Source organism: Harpia harpyja, chromosome 13 (assembly GCF_026419915.1).
Source record: "Harpia harpyja isolate bHarHar1 chromosome 13, bHarHar1 primary haplotype, whole genome shotgun sequence".
Lineage (NCBI taxonomy): Eukaryota > Metazoa > Chordata > Aves > Accipitriformes > Accipitridae > Harpia > Harpia harpyja.
Window position 1 is genome coordinate 4,771,918 of NC_068952.1, and position 21,493 is coordinate 4,793,410.

The window sequence follows — 21,493 nt, forward strand, 5'->3', positions numbered from 1 at the left end:
ATGTCTGGTACTGCTAGTAACAGAAGAAGCAAGTAGAAGCACATTTATTATAATTTAAGGGGAGCTACATGAAGTCACAAATTAGCCCACATTCTACAAATCAACAATTAAGACTACTTGCTACAATATAAACTTATAATGGAGTAATAATCGCCCTACAGGTTTTGTGATGAGATCATATAGGCACAAATGTTTTATGACTAAAGGGAAAGAGGAGGAGCAGGCTTGTCCAAACAAGAGAAATCGTCTGATTTCACTTGGGAGCAGATGGAGGTGCTTCAAAGATGAAATTAGAAGAAAACAGAAGACAAACACCATAAGCATAGAAGACCACTGCAAAGCACTCTGTGCAAAGATGAGCAGGTCAAACATCTCTTGGAGTATAACTTTTTTCCAACATATGATAGAGAAGGTTATTTTGCATTTCTCACTTGTCTTAATCAGTTGTAAGTTATATTTTTAGAAAATATACTTTGTACAAAATGTATTTTGCAATCCAATTTTTAAAAAATCAATGTAACTTTATAGTAATATGTATCACTGCAAACACTAAGTGTTAGCTCCAACCTCCTTTACCTACAGTGAAAGAACAGCTATAACTTAAACCTAACTCTTCTGTTGGCTGTGAAGAGCCCAGCAATGACAAGGAAACTGTAGTCCAAGTTTGAAGTTCCTATCAAACCTCGTTAGGCTCCTCCATTTTCAAAAGCTTTGATAAATATACTGTGACTGATCTTCAGCTGATACAAGTAGTCAGAGCTCCAACAGTTAATGGAATGATGTGCAGCGTGCTTTTTTACAGCTTTCACTAACAGAAGCTCCACCCAAGTAACTTCATAGTTACTGACTTCCTTTACTTCAGGAAATAGCTCACATGCAGTAAATACTTCCGTTACTTTGCTGTCTAAGCCACTTGGCAATTTTTGTAGACAGGTGAGTCACTTTACTACTGTTTTGTTACTGATGTGTACAGTAAAAGTGCCTGATGAGTTAGTACTGTTGTCAAAACTTTACACTTAGTGGTTCTGATCTTAGGAGTGATTGCTTTATTTTTGTTATGGTTTCATTAACATATGTTCATAAACACATGTACATACACTTTATTCCATGAGGTGCTAAAAGAGTCAACAATGACTTTCCATAAATCAACAGCAACATTGATAATATTACAGAAATATTGAAATTTCATCATTTCCATATTCATCTTTTTTGTACTGTGTAACATGATGCTGGATTTACGCAGTTGTTGCTTACAGCTCTAAATGACGTCTTAAAAATCCAGTACATACTTTAGGCTTAAGTGCATGGAATATTCACTGCTGTAGTCTCCACAAAATCATTTATTCTAGATTGTGGCTCACACAAATCAACCAAAACTGCTTAGATCCCAGTATGCCACAACCTATTATCTCACATAACCAGACAGATGGCCTCTCAACCCTCAAAGTTTTTAGGTATAAAAACAGTTGCTTTGTTCATCTCTATTCACATCAAATGAAAAATCCACCACTGACACTATTTTTCAAACATGATAAATCTCTCTGTAAGAGTTGACTAAATTATATTTCCTTGTAGATCTAAAAACCATTTCCAAACCTCTTATTTTGCTTACAAATTTGCTGGTAGTCCATCAATCATGCCCCATGAACAACAGACTTCAATCTGGAATTGGACCCAGAGTCCAGCTGGCTCATTTAAGTGCTTGCAATCTCCCAGTTGTACAAAACTTCAGCACTTCAGCTGGCAATCATTTAAAGAAGTGGGGGAAAAAAAGTATTCTTAAAAATTTCTTTCATGTAATAAAACCTGACTGGTAATTTAAGATCTTGACATCCATGTATGACTTCTGGATCAATATGCCTTACTAGCAGGGCTTTCAAAGGCTCAATTCATAAAAGCCCTGTATGCCTCATTTACGGAGGTACTCCAGAAAACTGCCTCCATGGAAGCACAGTGCACAGTCTGTCCTTTCTCATCCTCACAGGTGGAAGGCATGCCTCAGTGCAATTCAGTAACGATGGCATTTTTGAAAACTCCTGGGGGACTATGGAACATAGTTCCTATTAATTTGTGCTCCTAAGTCACTTGGCAGCTTTTGAAAGTTCCTCTTTCCCCACGTTTTTCATGACTTCAAAGTAAAAGAATCGCAACATACAGGTTTAATGATCCTGACCAAGACTCTGATGTGCAGCTACTGGTTGTGCGTTTCCAAACACAGCATAAAGAAGTCTAATTTGTTGAAAGGGCATGCAGTCCTTTTCAGAAAACTTTGGTCCCCCGTTACAGATTCTTAAATTTTTCAGGGAAAAATTGGTGCATCGGGTTTAGTCGGTTGGCATTTCTATTTATGTATTATGGATTTGATTTGGAATTACAAGGCTGAGGCTTTTTGCTTTCAGTTGTTCTATTGCAGAGCATCTACTTCACTGTATCCATCACTGCTGGCACCAACGTGCCACACCTCTCCCATTCCAGATACAGTGCAGAATTATTACACAATGTCTGTGCTTTGGTGCAGCAATTGGTTTGCTAAGAAAGTTGGCTGCAGTAGACCATGCAGAAACAGAACAGCAGGACAAAGCAAGCAGGGCTCCCTGAGGCAGAAAGAGGAATGTTTTGGACAAGAAAAGGGAAGAGCTGAACAGGGTCTTTTAACAAGACTGGGGCAGATTTGCAATGAGACCTCTCAGACACAGAAAACAAGCTAAACTTGAATACTTCAGAAGATAAGTCCTGAGGTACAGAAGTGCCCTGAGCCAAAATCTAAAGAACTCTCTACTGTGGTAAAGAAGGAGGAGGAATTATACCTTTTCTCAATCTTGTATGTTTTGTACCACTACAGAGTAGCGGTACCTCAGAATTCAGCATTGGTATGTATGACACTTATGCAGGCTTTTAAAAAAAATAAGGTTCTTGCTGCTGACATCATTTCGTTGTCTACTACCTGGAAGCACACACAGAAAATCTTTCCTTCTTGTCCCATCCTCACATTCTTGTTCTTCATTTCCAAAAATTATTTTGCTCATCAATGCCCCTCAGGCTCTTGTGAGTCATGCCAGAAAAAGGGACTAGCTTCCACCTGAACATCCCACATATTTAGCTTTGCATTTGATAATTTTAAATGTTAATTGATTAATCCTTTTGCATTTCATTCAGTTTTCACAATTCACTGAATGTCCCTCAGTCTCGCTTGGTTTCTTTTCCGGTTCAATGGATTATCCATCTAGTTAGTTCAGTCTGGTTGATTGAGTGGCTATCTGATTAAGTTTGATTGCTCTAGTTAATTAATTGGATTGTAAATATTTATTCCAGTCACTTTCTAACTGGTCAAACTCTTTAATCATTTCCACTATCTAGACCAATTATTCCTGCCTGATATCTTGTCATTTGTTTTCAGTGTTCCCGGTTTATCGCCATCTCTGTTTTCCTCATCTCTCCCTCTCTCATTTATTCTTTTGCTCACGCAGTCTGACTCCTATCCTTTTTGCTTGATCATCTCCCCCTTTCTGTTCTGACTTTCTAAGCTTCCCTGCTGTCTCTCACCTCTTCTCAAAGACCACTGTAATTCTTCACAAACATGAATCAAGTTGCATAGCCAGGTCTTAACATCTTCAAACATCAGCCCTGCTTAAATCAAAAACCTTTCCTACAGCTAACAGGGAACTTCATGGATCTATATAAAACAAAACTCAGAGCAAACTACCCCTGACTTTGTTTTAGCAAAATCAAGGTTCTGCATGCCCTTTATTACAGGGTAGCAGTCTTTTGAGAATGTACAGCTTTATTATGGAGAGAAAAAGGGAGAGATAGACTATCATCTACTTACACAATGGAATCAGCTTGCATAAATCTTTGAATCTGGAGTAATACTGGTTTAAAATCATTCGGTCATCCATAAATCATCATTGTCCTCCCCATTTCTCAAGTGATAATAGTGAATCCTATGATTGTTTCAATAAATCCAAGCAGTTAAAACATCACAAGAACTAAGTGGCAGCAATTAATAGTAATAAAAATAAGTTCAATTTGGGGAAAGCAGATTACAGAGTTCATTTTCTTTCACTGAATCAATGGCTCCCCTGTTGAAATAAGCCTTAATTAAGGGAGAAGGTCAGGATAAAAATCATATACAGCATTAAAAAGATAATGTATTGGCCAATTCTTCAAGGTGTTAAAAAGTACTTAAGACCCACAACTGCCAACATTTGCAGGAGAACTGAGGGATCTGCAGTGTCTCTCAAGCAGTTTCCAGTACTTCTTACGAGCAGGCCCTTGTCGTGATTATTAAAGCTTTGGATTTTAAAGGCCGAGACTTCTCAATTCTGTTTCTTAACCCAAATCACCTAACCTTTTTTGAATTACAGTAGATGAGCCTGCCTACTCTGGTGAGACAGTAACTTTGTCTAAGAAATACCCACATTCGGTCCTGCTGTGGCAGATTCCAGCCTTTCCACCTTCTGTATGAATACATCAATTTTAAAAACCAGGTTTATGAGCATTATATACCTCCCTCCTCATATCTCAAAAAAAACAACCATCAGTTGATTAACAAATAGAACAACAGAACACTAGGTCCCATTCACCAACATACTGGCATGATAGACCTATGAAAACCAAATGCTTTAGATATTCAGGTTCGTTCCCCCGCCCCCCGCTTTGGTGAGTACACTAATGTTCTAAATAGATTATTTAACATAACCATCACTGTCTAAATTTGGCTCCACAAGAAGTAGGTGTTCACAGTCAGCAACTGAAATGCATAATCACTAATTCATTACTGTAAGAAGCCACTACCACTAACTGAGTTACTGTGCCTTTTCTAGCAACAATATTAAGACTAAATTTGCTTAATTTTTTATTCCTAGCATTACTGTAACTTAATTTTAAAAAGATGAAAATGAAAAATGAAAACAAAGATAAGCCCCATAACAAGTGCATTAAATTTATTTTACTTAAATGGGCACAAACCACAAGTGAAATAATTTTCACTTTGGAATTACCTTAAAATGATTTAACTTCACTACAGCCACCACACTCACCTATAAAACAGTTTTTTCTCCAACACAAGATCCCTACAGGATTAAAACACTAGCAGGTTAGAGATGGTTTTTGGCACACAACCTGAAGTCAGAATAATCAGTCATACCTCATGAGGGGAGCAGACGTGAATGGGAAGGAAGGTGGTTGCCAAAGCATTTGGAGGCAAATATTCTTAAAATAGTAAGGCTTCTCCAAATGCCTACTTAGTGAAATTAGATCCACGGGAAAACCAGCTCAGTGGAACTGTATAAATAGCATAGGCCACTCCAAGGAAAATGCAGCCGATCTGCCTAATTTTATTTTTTTTTTTAAATGAAGGACACTCAGAACTTAATCCAAACATACTGAATAATTCCCATTGACTTCAATTAACTCTGGATGTATCCTCTGGCTTGGTAAGCTCCTTAACCATGGCATTAATGCCAAAGGAAATTCTCCAGCTTCGTTTACACAAAAATGACCTGGATAGACCAAGTAAGTATTATGGTAAACGCTGGTCCTAAACCTCAAATAGAGACAAATACTTCTGAAATTTAAGACTACTCTTTTTTTTTTTTTTTTTTTTTTTTAAATCATGTCTGTTTTTCAGTTTTATAACAACGGCACAATACTGACTGTGCTTATTGTTCTGTTCACCTGTTCCCCTGAATTTCTGGACAGTGATGGATCTCCAGACCACGTAAGATGACATGGCTGGTTACACTGGAGGTACATGTCTTCTCTCCACTGCCCCACAATTACAACTAAGCAAATAATTAATAAAAAAAATATTGACACAATTAAGTTAGTTTCTTCATAAATATTCTGTAAACATCTTGCAATTTTGCTCAAGTGAAACTTACTTAAAAGTTATACAAATTTTTTTATTAATTAATTATTAACATCTAAATTAGCTGTAAGTGTGTCATGTGGGACTTCAATTAGAAACCCCTGTTTAAATTCTTTACAGTGATAACAATCACTGGAACAATGTCGCCAGGGATGTGGTGGAGTCCCCATCACTGGAGGTTTTCAAGATGCAGCTGGTCAGGGTGCTAGATAATCTCACCCAGGCTCCCCTTCCCATGAAAGGTTGGACCAGATGATCTTTTGAGGTCCCTTCCAACCTGGGCTGTTCTACGATTCTATCAGATACACTGATACTATTTCAGTTCTTGGTTTGGAAGAGGTTAACTTTTCCAGGCAATTTTCCAGTAGGAAGCATCAAGAACTCATTTTGAAAAGGGGCTCACTGGTATTTCATTAAGTTCAGTTAACCACAACATCCTGTCAGCAAATTAATTTATAAGACAAACTGCAGAAAGTGAGCATACGTGGGAAAACTGAGATGATACATATTCAGGTTTTGTCTGAATACACAAAACCATCATTCTGGTAATGATTCAGATACATAAGTAATCCTGTTTGGAGAAAGCCCTTATTGATTTCCTGCAGTTGATTCATAAATCTGTTGCTAGACTATTTATCAAACAGAATAATGAAAAATACTATCTGACAGTTGCTCATATTTCTTCATACATGTTGCAAATCCATATTCTTACTCTTCCCTCACTACCTCTTTTTCCAGTAAAAGCACCTTCAGGCCTTCAAAATTTTTCCTTTCTTGAGAGATGCTCTGCTTTGGATCAAAGATTTTGCTTTTAGTACAACCTTAACTTCAACTTTCAGAAATCTGCATATGTTTTATAACCATGAGATCATTACAGAACTAACTACTTACCAATTCTGAAGGTAATGAGTGTATTTCTGTGTACTTTCAGTATCTACTGAAAAAAGTTATTGCTGAGTGGACAGAAGCATTAACTTAATCAACAACACACAGTCTCTCCCCTCTCCAAAATAAATGTTTTTTATGTTGCTTACTGAGCTTGAAAACTTGAAAGCTAAGTGCTTCCTCTTGGACAGGCTGACTGTCTGAAATAACTGCTTTTAACAGCCTCGGAGCATCATTAAACCTTTAACACATTTTAAAAGCATTTGATCTCCACGCCCCTTACTTAAAAAGTTACTTAGAATTGGTAAATCGAACACTGCTAAGTAAAACAATGTCTTATCATTTACTTGTGCTTACTCTTAAGTACTTTAATTAAGACTTTTGGAAATAAGTTAGCAAATTAATTAATTTACAACTGCAATAAAAAATCAGTAAGAAACCCATTAAATATCATTAATAAGTCAATACACTACTTAGGAAATGAACTCTATTTTTATTACTAGAAATTACCATCAACTATAAAATGCCACCATACCAATTACTTTACTTGTAGAAGGAACAAATTCTTAAATGACATTATTAAATTAATATATTACTTCTATGCAATTTGTAGGGTTTTTTTGCTTTGGATACTGCACTTATTTAAACAGTAAGTTGTAAGATAGAAAATTAGACAATCAATAGTTTAGGTTTTACACACTGACAAACACAATCTGCTTCACATTTAAGACAGCAATTGAAAGTCAATTGGCTGTAGGAGGATGAGCAATGCTACCTGTTAACTGTCCTGATCCAAAACCTATAGAAATCCAAGCAGCCTTTCTATTGACTGTAGGGGCTTTCTGACTGGAATTTAATCCTATGGTTCAGGAAAACTTTCTGTAAAAAAAAAAAGCACTTAGCACATGTCAAGTGCTAAAAAGCCCTTGAAGAATTAAAGCCAGAGGGCGGAGGGCATAAGAACAGTGGTGATGAACTACAGCAATGATAAGAGATGCAAGAAATACAGTTTTGGCCAATCCTGAGCATTTAAAAAAAAAAACCCACCAAACCACACCCCCCCCGCCCAACCCAAAACCAAATGAAACCCCTCAATCTGTAAGGGCTTTCCTTTTTTCTATCAAGCCAGGCCAATCAAGACTGATTATATGATGGGAATTGGGAAATGTGAAGATATTTCAAGTGACAAATCACTTTGATTTTCCAATCTGCTGCACTGTTGAATGAAAAGAGGGAAAGGTGGAGCACAATTAAGACATTGCAATGATAGAGTTGTGCTTCCACTCAACAATTTTTAGCTACATGGGATATGAATCTAGAATTTTTAAATTTAGATTTATTTTTTTTTAAATGAGAATTTTATCAGTATCTGAATTTATTTTTAATTCCCCATTCAATCCCAAATAGGCTGTTATTTGTTCAGTTCAAATGCAGTAAAAATCCCATCTTTTACATGATTAAAGAAACTAAAAAAATGGATTTCCCAATGCTTAAAAGCAAATCCCAACCTCAAACTTCCACTTTCTTCAAGCCCCTGTTGGCATCTAATTTAGATCCAAACCTGCACCCACCTACGGAAATGGTAGCCTAATTTCCTAAGATTGTCTATGCACCTTAATTTATTTTTAAATTGTGTATGTGGCCTTCAAAAGGCTTAGAAAAATTAGGCTGAAGGCTTGTTACTGTTTTTCAGATGTTTCTTTCCCAAATTCACCCATGTTTTAGGTGCTTCAGTGACATTAAAGTATCCAAGTAGCTAAGCTGCCCAAAGGCTTCTAACAGCTGCAGAAGAATTAGATTTAGATTAATCTTTTCTTATTGCTTTCCCTATTTTCTCCAAGCCTAAGGTGCCACTCTCGGCTGCTCATCATCACCTTCCTTCTTGTAAAAGGACACAGTACCACATCTTCAGCTGTGTGCATAGAGCTTAGCAGTTTCAACCAACTGAAAAAAGAACAAGTGGTTTTATTCCCTGGCGGTGTTATTCATACACCGTGCCCTGTAAGCAGAGCAGGGGAGTAGCCAGTTGCTACAAATCTGTAGACAAAATGGAAGATTTGTTCCTTCTTTTGCTCACAATATATCTTAATAGCCTCAGCAGCTGACATCTGTCATCTGCAGAACAGTGCCCAGTATTGGTATGAGCTCACTCAGCCAACTTTATCTTTTCACTCAGCTGACTGTTCGTCACCTACGGCTCTCCTTCAAGCACTCCCAAGAGAATTCATGTACCTTCATGGGAGCTGAATATCTCCCATAGTCTGTCATAAAATTTGTTGCAATGAATTCCCAAAGCACTGTGGATCTGAATGACTTCTGTCCAGTTCACTTTTGTTTTGGGGAGCTGAAATACTGTCTTTTCAGCCTTAGAGAGATACCAAGATGCATTCAGTACATCAGCAGCAGAACAGGTGCTTTCTGTCTGAACATGCCTTGCACTTTCAGCACAATGTCAGGCTGTTCCTTGTTGGAGCTTAGAGATCATCTTTATGTACGGACAGTGCAATAAACCCCTTAATACAATTGGCCTTTGCTGAGAGCAATGCAAATAACCAAAATAATGTATATCCTCCAGCAGATTTCCCTGTTCTAGGCAGGCTGAAAAGAAGGACATGCAGCTCATGTATGTTAGCAGTACTCCAAATAAATAAAATGGACAAAAGGTAATGTGTTAAGTGCTATAAGTAACAATATTCTTCACTGACATGCCACCTAAAGATTTCAGTATGATTCACAAGCTCCATAAAGCTGGTAGAACTAAAATACAGCTGCTTCTGGCATGGAGCACTAAATTTACATACTTGAATTGATAACAGAGCTTGTATTTAAAAAAGTAACCCCCATTAAGGTTGCCCATTATTAAAATTCCATGCACTGCACGGAGCTATTAGGGGTTACTCAGCAATAACTGCTTTGGAACATTGCCAAAGACATATTTTATTAGAATCAAGTTTTCCACAGTTGTTTAAAAAAACAACCCTGAAATTTGTTACCAGGAACATTAAAAAGATGGCTTGCAAGCTATCTGTCTAGGAACCACTCATCTGTTCCACTTTTTGCTGCAGAAAGTGAAGCTGTCAGGATAGGCATCTGGCAAGCCAGGATGAATACTGCTTTGGTTCTCCCCAAATGAAATTCTCCTAGAAATTCTTTCCAAAGGGAAAAAAAACCCCCAAACTTGTTTACTTCAAGAAGTTAAAAACTTCTAAGGCAACATTAAAAAAATTCTTCCCTGGAAAGGACCCTATTTTTTTTTTTTTATTTAAATGATTCATTTGACAAGAAGCTTTCATTCTGTGAAGGTTCTGTAACAGTCCCAAATCATGCTCCTCTCTAAAAAGGCATCAAAAGACTATGAGCTAGAAGCAATAAAATACTGTTACCTGTACTGCAGTTCTTCATCGCAAAGGAATCCACAGCCGCTATGCTCTTGGTCCCATTAGCAACATACTCCAGTGAGATCCGAAATGGTTTCTCTAGATGTCCAACTCTCCTTTGAAGCAACACCCATCTGGTCTCATCATACAGCGAGAGGAGAGAACAAAGGAGAAGAGTGGTAAGAAAGGCTACTTTACAAGGACCAAATCCCCCAAAGCAGCAGCTCCATGTATGGCTAGTCATACTGTGCCTCCTACCCCAGCCCTCACTCTCCTCACGGTGCCCCATGGTCAGGGCCTTTCCCTCTCATGGATTTTGCAAACGCAAGCTTCTAAGCACCAAGATTTCCACCCAGCTAAGATGTGGAAAACCCAGCTAAATAGTAGCTTATTGTTCTCTTCTGTCACACTTCTGTGCTCCCAGATTTCTCACAGATGCCTGCCTGCTGTTTGAAAGAAGCCTAACTTTCTTTGCAAAGCAAGCTGTGAAAGCTGTAGTGCACATGCACACCCCCTCTAAATATCACTCCTTCTGCTTCTCACCGGCTAAGTCTCTTAGTCACTCAGGCAATAAGCCAGTCTCCAGGGTTTGCACAATAGCTGTAATTCCCAGCACTGTGTCGCTGGTTGAGGTAACGCTTTGCTTCTAAATGTGGCTAGCTGGAACATCTACACGTGCATGAAGCACTACAACTAAAACATGCCATTTCTCCTCCTCACACTTCCTCCCCGCCCCGTCTCCCAAACAAACAAACAAACAAAAGGTCCCACCAAGTAAATCAAAGAACTAAGCAACTGGATTAGCAGCCCTGGAGACTAACATCCACGCTCCAAGAGTGTTTCAACTTAGTCTGCTTGTTGCCAAGAGTAAATGAGAGAAAAAAGTCTGTATGAGCTTCATTTACTCTCTGAGATGCTAGAAGACATAAAGGCCTGGCTGTCTTTAATATCTACCTTCTCCCTTCTGATCAGCTGGGTCTGCTGCTCCACCTGAAACACCTTGCCAGGCAGCACAAGAACTACTCCTAGACCCTCAGCTCTTACACGTCACCCTCTGATTTAACTTTCAAATGTTCGGTGTCCAGCAAGACATGTCTAAAGGTAGGCAGTAAAAATGTAAGTATCTGTCTTTTCCCCAATATACTGGAATTCTGATCTGCAAGGAAAACTTTAAGGAATAAAATATTTGCATAGTAACGTGCTCTGGCCCATTTCACCTTTTATCCTTGGGCACAGGCTGCCAGTAAAACCACTTGTTGACAACATTTGCGAAGGGCTGCTTCCCAAGAGCTGTGTATTGCTTCAGCAGCAATACAGAGCCCATCACCCATTTCACCCCAGTTTATTCAGTGCCTGCTCGCTAACCATAAACATGATCAGAGATGAGAGATTCTGTAAAGCCACTCAATCACTACTAATCCACTTTTTCACATTTCTGTTACAGGAAAAAAATGCAACACCAAGGGAAAAAAGATCTCTTTGTAGCATACTGTAACTGGTCAGCTGGAGCCAAACAAGACAACAGGGGTCTAATAAAGCCTATTAGGAAATGCTCTTTACAGCTCCAGCTGCAATTTTTAGGAGACAAGAATAAAAACTTATTGTGTTTCCTTAAGTTGCTTTCAAACACCAATATTAAGCATTTTTGAGGAAGATTGTAACTATTTCTAGTTGACATAACAGGTCAGGGAAAACAGATTTTTCATTGTTCTTACAAAAATGTTTCCTCATCAGGTACCCCCATCACCCCCCAGTGTATGGGTTTGTGCTTGTACATAGGCTGTGCACAAGAACACATTTTTCTTGGGGAAGGGAACCCACTGGAACCGATGTTCTGAACAAAAGAAACTACACAGTTTATCTGGCATCCATAACAAGAACTTCTTTGGCCGAAGTACACCAAAATTTGGACGTTATCATGTTAAGACACACTTCGGAAAGGAAATACAACATATGTGTATGACATTTGCACCAACCAACCATCACTTGTGCCTGCTACAAGCATGGATCAATCCCAAATTGCAGACCCTGTACTGCTACCAGCTAGGTGCCTTTTCTTTGCTCCAGAGGTAGACACACTGTTTATCTCATCAGGGACACAATGGTGTCATTATGCTCTGCTGAACTGGACAAAAATCCCAGCAGGCAAAGAAGCTGCCAAAAGGTACGTTAAGGACCTAAAGAAAAGTCCTAAGCAAGGGCTGCATAAAGACCCTGCCGACAACTCACACAGTTCAAATTGCAACTCAGAAGAGCAAACGCTGCTTTTTAATGATTTACTAGGTTTCTTCCTCCCTACTTTTCCAGCAAGAAGATTGAAACTAGACTAAGTTTCACCTTTTGTTTACAGTTATTTTCATTTCCACATCTCATTTTCTGACTTCTGTGCTCGAGGTTCCTGCTTGAGAAGGGGATGTTGGCATCCTCATTCCTTTTCCACCCCCACCCCCCAATAGATAAATCTGCTTTTACTGAAATTAAATAAAATAAAAGCATTGAGAATATTTTAAATGCCTAGCTTCTGTGTGCATAATTTTTTTGATGTCATCTCAAGTTAGGTATATTATAGGGATTAGAGGATACGAATTTCCCTACAAATAGAGTAAAAAACCACCCTAGATTTAATTTGGGTTATGAAATACAGAAGCATCTGTATGTCATGAAAATCGTTCTCCTCAGCTTCAGAAGACTGATGGATTTTAATTCCAAGTACGCAGTGGCTCTCAACAATGATTTCCCTTTCTGTACTACTGCTAAGCCTCTGGATAAATGTGCCAGAAGTTTTAGGAATTGCTTTTCTGAGTTACTGGTGCAATAACTTTAGTTTGAAATTCTCAGACCTCTCATAGTTTACCACAGAAACTTTATTAACTCCCAGAGCTGTTGCCAAGCAGGTATTTTATATCACTGCAATGCAAGACTGGAAAAGGCAGACTCACTCAGGTCCAGATTCATTACAAAATATATTCATATTTTGTGGTACAAACTCCTACAATAGGTTGTCTGAGATTCAAAGAAGATTCATGTGAAAAGAAATCCCAAGTATCAGCCTTCTTCTTCAGAGACACGAAAATAAATGAGCTAAAGATGACACTAACTGGTGGATTTATCAGGGACACTAAAAATAGCTACTGGGTCAGTAGAGAGACCTGCAGGCAAATTTGGATGGGACTCGTTTCTGCCGTCATTCTATGGCAGAACAGGGACTCTGATCTCTAGACCTTTCCATACAACACCTTGTATTTAACAGACCCATACTCATTTGCAGATCCTGTACTACAGGCTGCCTGGCAGCAGCAAGATTTACTTCAGCATAACTGATATGCATTAGATGTTAATTAGTAGTAGCTTTATTAAATTTCTATTAGTGGCCTATATGTTACGAATCTAATTTTAGAAAGCATTTTAGCAAGGTAACAGAAAAGCTACCTCAGTCATCTTTTGAGATAGATAGGGAAATTTCACATGTGGAACCTCTTCGTGCTGAAATCATGCTTAACCAACCTGATCAGCTTTCTATGCTGGGATGATCGGCTTGGTGGATGAGGGAAGCAGAGGATGTTGCTTACCTTTAGTAAGGTTTTCAATGCTGTCTCCCATCCCATCTTCACTGACAAACTGATGGAAGTACAGACTATGTAAGTGGACAGTGAGGTGGACTGAAAACTGGCTGAACTGCCAGGCTTAGGGGGTTATCATCAGTGGTACAAAGTCCAGCTGGAGGCCAGTCACTAGTGGTATACCCCGGGCCAGTAGCGTTTTCTACCTTCATTAATGACCTGGATAATGGGACAGGCTGCACCATCAGCAAGTTTCCAGCCAAACTGGGAGGAGTGGTTGATGCAAAGGATGGTTGGGCTGCCAGAGAGGGGCCTTGACAGGCCAACAGGAACCTCAAGAAGTTCAACAAATGGAAATGCAAAGTGCTGCCTCTGGGGAGGAACAACCCCATGCACCACCACAGGCTTTGCAGAAGACGACTTGTGGGTCCTGGTGGACAAAATGTTCAACATAAGCTAGCAATGTGTCCTCAATGACAAGGAAGGCCAATAGCTTCCTGGGATGCACTGGGAACAGCAGATTGAAGGGGTGATTCTTCCCCTCTATTCAGCACTGAAGCGACACATCTGGAGTGCTGGGTCCAGTGCTGGACTTTCCAGCACAAGGAAGACATGGACTTACTGAAGTGAGCCACAGAGGTGATTAAGGAACTAGAGCATCCAACATACAAGAAGAGGCTGAGAAAATTGGGATTGTTTAGCCTGGAGAAGAGAAGGTTCAGGAAGGATCTTACCAATGTTTATATGGTATGGGAAGATGGAAAGAAGACAGACTCAGACAGTGGTATCCAACAAAAGGACAACAGGCAAGCACAAGGCACATTTGCTTGGATTGAAAGACAAGAAATTCCATTTAAACATAAGAGAAAACTTGCTTACTCTAAGGGTGATTGAACACTAGAACAAGTGGCCCAGAAATCTTACAGAGTCTTTGTCCTTGGAGATATTCAAAACCTGACTGGATATGGCTCTGGGTAACCTGCTCTAGCTCACCCTACATCAAGCAGGGAAGTGGGACTGGTCAATCTCAGAGGTTCCTTCCAACCTCAACCATTCTGCAATTTTGTGAAACTTGGGTCCCAACAGCAAATTACAGCAGATAACAGATTGCTCCTGTTATCCTCTGCATAACCTCCAAGCACTCTACTGAGTGATTAATCAGACCAGTAAGCTGACAACTGCAAGGACAAGAGCATCTGTTATGGTGCACATAGCTATCATCTCCGCACAGACTTCAACATCAAAACCTATTTTTACCATAACATTGGCCATAATAACCATGATGATGTCTCTAGATACTGCCTCAAGCAATAAGAAAGACCATAGTTTAACATCGTAGTTTAATTCTTTATGCTGTAAAGCAACACACAATATTGTATTGTTTAGGCACTGCTCAGTGTCTTGATACAGCAGGCCAGATCCACCCAACAGGACCTTCACTGAAGTTAGAGTAAGAAAGAAGTTGGCTCAGTTATCTAGAATCTGCAATATATATAGATTTAGACAGAAACTAATAACACTGTGGTCTTCAGTGACAGAGTAGGTCAAAATCCTAGATCCAAATATTTTCAGAGTTTAGACAAGTTCAGACCAGGATATATTATCTAGAGAGAATTTGTTGCTTAAAGAAAGCCTGGGCAACACCCAGAGCTTCTCTGACGAGGCTGTATTGCTTCTCTCCAAAACAGAAAATGCTGCTGACAGAACCTGAACATAGTACAAGGGCTGAATTTTCAAATGACCTTCTGTATACTCATTCACGCTCCTTAACGTGAAGGTATGCTAGAAACCACCTTGGGACTCACAGCCTTGCAAGGGTTAGATGTTAGATCCCGAACAAGACAAAGTACTTCTCTGTAAGCTAACCTTTCTTAAACCTCCCATCCATGACTCAAGTTTGCCAGGTACCAGCTTTTGCTCCCCCACTTCTATTTCACATGTAGTTACCCAGTTTCAGAAGCCATAAACCAGATTTCATGGAAACTTAATTTCCAAGAGATACTTATAATTTAGACACTCCTCAGTTGTTCACGCAGCATGTAGCTTCAGGAGGAACACATTCCTGATTAATTCCAATCAATACACTAATGCTTTAGATGCCATTTTGCATGCTCCTCTGGGTAATGCCAGCAGTGATTAATTGCAAGTACAAGTCAGGATGCTCTCTTAGAGGCTCTCTTAGAGGTGAATTGAAAAAAAAAAAAAAAGTGCTAGAACTCTCAAGTAAAATCTCAAGCCAGAACACTTGAATCCTGCATTTGTCTGTCTTCATGGATAAATGATTTTGAATCCAATTAACACACACATACTCAGTGGGTGCTCTTTCATCCTGCTAAAGAGGGGTGTCAAAATGCTTGATTCCAGCAAGCTTTGGGACTTCGGTCTTGACATCCCACATATAGCAACCATCTTTGTGACCAATCCCCAGACATCCATCTACATCTGGAAGGTAGAATTAATCTCCGTGTCATCAGCTAGCCTGACACCTGTGTTGCCACCTATGTCTTCAGTACAGTGCACTGTCGGTTTGCACCGGCCTCTAGCTATAAGTTAAGTTTCACCCAGAACACTATTTCAGCGTGGCTCTGATCAAGCCATTACCTTCTCACTTTTAGAGGCCGATTTGAAAGCAGAAGTCTTCAACGTACAACAAGAATATGGAAACAATTAGCAAAAAACAAAGAACTGACCCTTAAATCCTATTGCCTTATATATATAGTAAATGAGGACTAAATGCACTTGAACTGTGGTGTGGGAAACAAAGAGCTGCATGGCCCCTCCTGGGTCACGATTCAGCTTGTGTGCTCCCAGGAGCTATTAATAGGAGGTTGAGGGAAGACAAGAACTTTGAACTATCCCCTCTCCTTAAGAAAAAGCTCTCTGAATTCAAGCTGTGTTTTGCTCTCTCATCTCCACTCTCCACAGAAAAAAATTGTGGAATTTAACAGACTCCTCATACCTAAGTTGAGTTACAGCGTGATTTTATTTCTCCAGGTCCAGGCTCTCTCTCATCTACAATGCTCCTATTGTTACTAACACTTATCATGGTATGCCTGGGAGGAAAATGCAATGTGTCTCGGCAAGGACTTAGTTTTACCTCTTTGGTAAAAGGTTCAGTGAACTTTTGGGAATTACAAAATTAAATAGCAATAACAGCAGCTGCATCAGAGTATTTCACATCAAAACCCACCTGCGGCATGATAAAGGTACTGAAAAAATTAGGTGATTTTTGAGAATGAAACCTTGTTAAGGGCAGAATTAAAAATTATCAGTAGGAGTCCAAAAGAGAATTTTCCCCCTTTACTAGATGAATTGGTGAAAGAACATAAATTTCTCTATCCTGCATGCCATTCCATAATTATAGAGGAGTTTATAACAGGTTTTAATCTTGCCTCCATACTGCTCCAGACTTTCTTTTGCTTCAGCAATTAAATGGGCACTGCACAAAGGAAGAACCAGACTAGACCTTTTCAGGCTGCAGCAAGCAGAAAATTAAAAAATGTTTTCAGGAAGATGCCAATACAATTCTAAGAGACAGAAGGAGAAAAAAATGAAATGACCCATAGGAGGGTGTGTGAACTCTTTTCTCATTAGTTCAAACAATACATGTCGTGGTTTAACCCCAGCCAGCAACTAAACACCACGCAGCCGCTCACTCACTCCCCCCCACCCAGTGGGATGGGGGAGAAAATCGGGAAAAGAAGCAAAACCCGTGGGTTGAGATAAGAACGGTTTAATAGAACAGAAAAGAAGAAACTAATAATGATAATGATAACACTAATAAAATGACAACAGCAATAATGAAAGGATTGGAATGTACAAATGATGCGCAGTGCAATTGCTCACCACCCGCCGACCGACACCCAGCCAGTCCCCGAGCGGCGAATCCCTGCCCCCACTTCCCCGTTCCTACACTAGATGGGACGTCACATGGTATGGAATACCCCGTTGGCCAGTTTGGGTCAGGTGCCCTGGCTGTGTCCTGTGCCAACTTCTTGTGCCCCTCCAGCTTTCTCACTGGCTGGGCATGAGAAGCTGAAAAATCCTTGACATTAGTCTAAACACTACTGAGCAACAACTGAAGACATCAGTGTTATCAACATTCTTCGCATACTGAACTGAAAACATAGCACTGTACCAGCTACTAGGAAGACAGTTAACTCTATCCCAGCTGAAACCAGGACAATACAATACACTGTCTTGTAATTACTTTTAATTATTAATTTTAAATTAATTTCAGTTTACTGATCTTAAAATTACTTAAAGACATCAGGGCCTGAATTTGATGCATGATGATATAGTCTTGAAAAGGATCTACTTTCTAAAATAGCAACAAATAAAGTTACTGTATACTAATGCAAGAGATTATTTAACATTAAAGGAGATAATTCCTGATGTGCAATGCAGAAAGTGTGCAGCACAAACTCTTCAGCTCACAGATCATTCTACTTAATAAGAGAAAGAAAAATGGTATACATTTTCCTCTATTGATTTAATGCCAGTTGTCTTTCTACCCTTTTCTATGGCCTTTTGCATAAGCAAGATGTAACTGTTAGTGATAGGTTAAATACAGTTAAGACCTTTATTAGTGTCACTGGATCAGACCTTTAACATCCTGTGACTGGTTCCAAGAATGCTTCCCTGCCCTTCCCTCAAAATGCCTTTAGAAGATGGTTTCACAAAAGTTTTGCCATAAAAAAGATTAAATAATCGTAATGATTTTCTTTCCTTTTACTCTTTTAATGCTTTTAAGATAAAACTAATAACCCCACTCCCTTCCTCCCCCAAGAAAATGCTGCGTAATTCTGCTAGGTTTGACCGCTGAGTCAGACACAGTGTGTAATTATGTTGCCTAGAACAGGAAACCAACAAAATTTTGGCTCCAGACTGCAATGACATTGCCTCACCTGTACTGGGAAGGAAGCTAACTCTACCCTCCTTTTAGGACTGCAATGCTAGGCTCTTTTGTACGGCTGCTCTCCTGAGAATTGTACAACCAGGGAGATATCACAACATGGCAGAAATTGCTTTAGGTTTCAGTGAGACACAAGGAGCCCATAAAGGATATTTTTATGTTATTCTTGAACAACAATGAAAGTTTACAATTAAGCCACTAGAGTTTCATTGGTAACAAAATCTCCTTTATTTAGAGCATGCTACAAGACCACAACACAACTACTTTACACAGGAAATTTTATTAAAATGGCAGAAGATAAAACCTACAGAAAAATATATTTTCCTGTTAACTTCCATAGAGTTAAAAATATTAATTTGTTTTGTATCTCTTTCCTGAGCGTCTCTTAGAAAAATCACTGTTACAAAGATTTTGCTTTACTAACCTGGTTAAAGTAAATTCCCTGCTTTGAAAATTTGAAGACTTACATTTGAGTGCTGTAAAGAATTGAATCAGGTAAGTAACTGAAGAACTGTAGCCTCACAATTAAATCTAATTCTTGTGATTACAAATAAGAATCTTTTAATGGCATTTAATACAGACAGAGGCCCTGGAAGAAAGAGCACAGGAACTACAGAGGGATTCAAAGACAGACAATGAAATTATGCTGTACGGTAGAGGGCAAATGTCTTTCCAACAGAGTAATCTGGCACCTGTGCACTGGAACCTAACCCACTAAATGACAGGGTTATTATTAGTTCAGTTTTCCTTTTTAAAATGCCTGTGGAAAGAGTAACCCAGATACTTATAGGATGATTTTTATTACTGACCATTCTGAAATGTAAACTTAATGCTACAGGCAGGCATGCTAAGAAACTCATCTACACAAAAGCTCTGTTGGCCAAGTGGGGCAGAGACATTAGAAAGCATTGTTGTTTTTTTAAATGACAGAACAAATTATTTTAACTAGCCACTTCATCATATCCAATAAACAGTTCTGACTTTTCTGTGGGAGCTCCCCACTGACATGACATGACTAATCACTCCAGTAAGTGACTACTGCAATTGCAAATACAGTAGAGCTAAACAACTTGCCCAGAGGAGTATGTTCATCTAGCACTGAACTTTCCTTTCCGTTCCCCAATTAAATCATGCGTGGTGGAACTTTCTTCCACCTCTTGAGAAGTACACAGTTGGAGGCACTCCTGGGATGCTACAATTAGTAATTGTATCTGAGATGTAGCATCAAAACTGATGTGAAAAGAACAACAGCTCGGCATACTTTTCTGATACACAATGGCTCTTTCGTGTCATCTCCTCTTGTAGTCCTCTCCCTATTTGCGTATGAGCTTGATTACACTTCCTTTAATGAACCTAACACTGCCAAAAAATGAGATTTCACTGTATGAAACCAAATTGCAATAACTGCTGGCAGCATGTAAGCCAAGGCAATCCCAGGAACACTTAACATTCATACAAACCATTACATCTTTAGATGCTCATACAGACCTCACAGACCCTTAGCAAAGAAATCAAACACCTCATTTTTCAGGTGGGTGAAAAGGAGGCACAGGAAGGTTATATGACTCATTTAGTCAATAACTAGATAGCAGAACTAGGATGAGAGATAAAAATTTCTAATTCTTATTCCTATGTCCTAATCCACTGCATCATGCTGCTTCTGATGAGGGTAATTAAATTTCATGCTTCAGGGAGTAACTTAATTGTCTTTGAGGATCAGAAGGAAATTCCATCCTTTCAACCCAATGTACAGCACTGCTTAGGTGTGCCAAAGAGTAGTTTTCATTTTTATTTAAATATTGAAAGTAAAAAATAATCTAATCTTAATTACAGTCAAGTACAGTCAAGGCTTCAGAAAGACAGGATGTCTTTTCAAAGAGAAGAGTAGTGGCAACATATTCTGAAATAACTGAGTTCTCAATAGCTGTGTCTGGGAGACCAATTAAACTGTGATTTTTACCTCAGCACTCAGCAATGGCTTTTTCATGACACAGCTAAAGGGAAGTATGAATATTGTGTCTGCTCAGCATCTATATGGTGGAATAAAAGCCATGAAAGATTTCAGGTTCAAAGGCTGAAAGAGTGGATGAGAGGGAAGATTTTACTTAAGAGAACAGCTGTGGTTAACTCTGTATCCTTTTGGGATATGTTGCAATTATCTACCAGCTTTAATAGCCTAGACTTCAAAATAAGGTATCAATATATCCAAAGAAAGATTAAGGACTAGATGAAGGACAGTTTGGATCATAAGGTTCAGAAGGATTTACAGAATGTCTACTCCAGGCATTCCCACCCACTACAAGACAGTCCCTAGCCTCCTGTAAGAGGCTCCTAAAACCCATTCATCAGGTCAAACCCCATAAAAAGCTGTCTGGTTAGAAAAAAATAGCCTGACTGGATTTCAAAGATTCCCAGAAATCCTCAGCAAATGCCACTTTTCCCATAACTTCAGCTATTCACACTGTTTGGCTGCAACACAGAGGTAGGCATATGATTGTATCAGGCGTAGGGTGTGCCATATGTGGTGCAAAATAGATAAATAAATAAAAATAAAACATGGTGCAAAATAAATAGAAGTGAAATGCCTCCCATAAAACTGTACAATACAGAAGATGTCTATACATAAGCAACATGAGGGGTAGCATGAAAGGAAATTGCAGGGGCGAAGATGAAATATGTATTTCCTGATGAACAACTTCCTCTTCCAATTTAATTTGCCTCCTTCAAACAGACTTTTGAAAGAAATGACTCATTAGGAAGGATCTGAATGGGGAAAGATGAGGCTTGGAATGCAGAAAGGTTGTGTCCATTATTGCTTACGTAGCGGATATTTTAATAGTTACCCTACTGGGGAAGGGGGCCTTTGAATTGTACGACTCAACTTTGA

At 39.1% G+C, this 21,493-nt stretch overlaps 1 protein-coding gene across 1 annotated transcript in view; it reads right to left on the minus strand.

The window, feature by feature from the left end:
- The window catches only part of ALK (ALK receptor tyrosine kinase), a 323,900-nt gene that overhangs the window by 101,209 nt on the left and 201,198 nt on the right, over positions 1 to 21,493 (minus strand). The window contains exon 5 of the mRNA XM_052805834.1: positions 10,138 to 10,265. Coding sequence (XP_052661794.1) covers positions 10,138 to 10,265 — 128 coding nt within the window. The remainder of the gene's footprint in view (positions 1 to 10,137; positions 10,266 to 21,493) is intronic.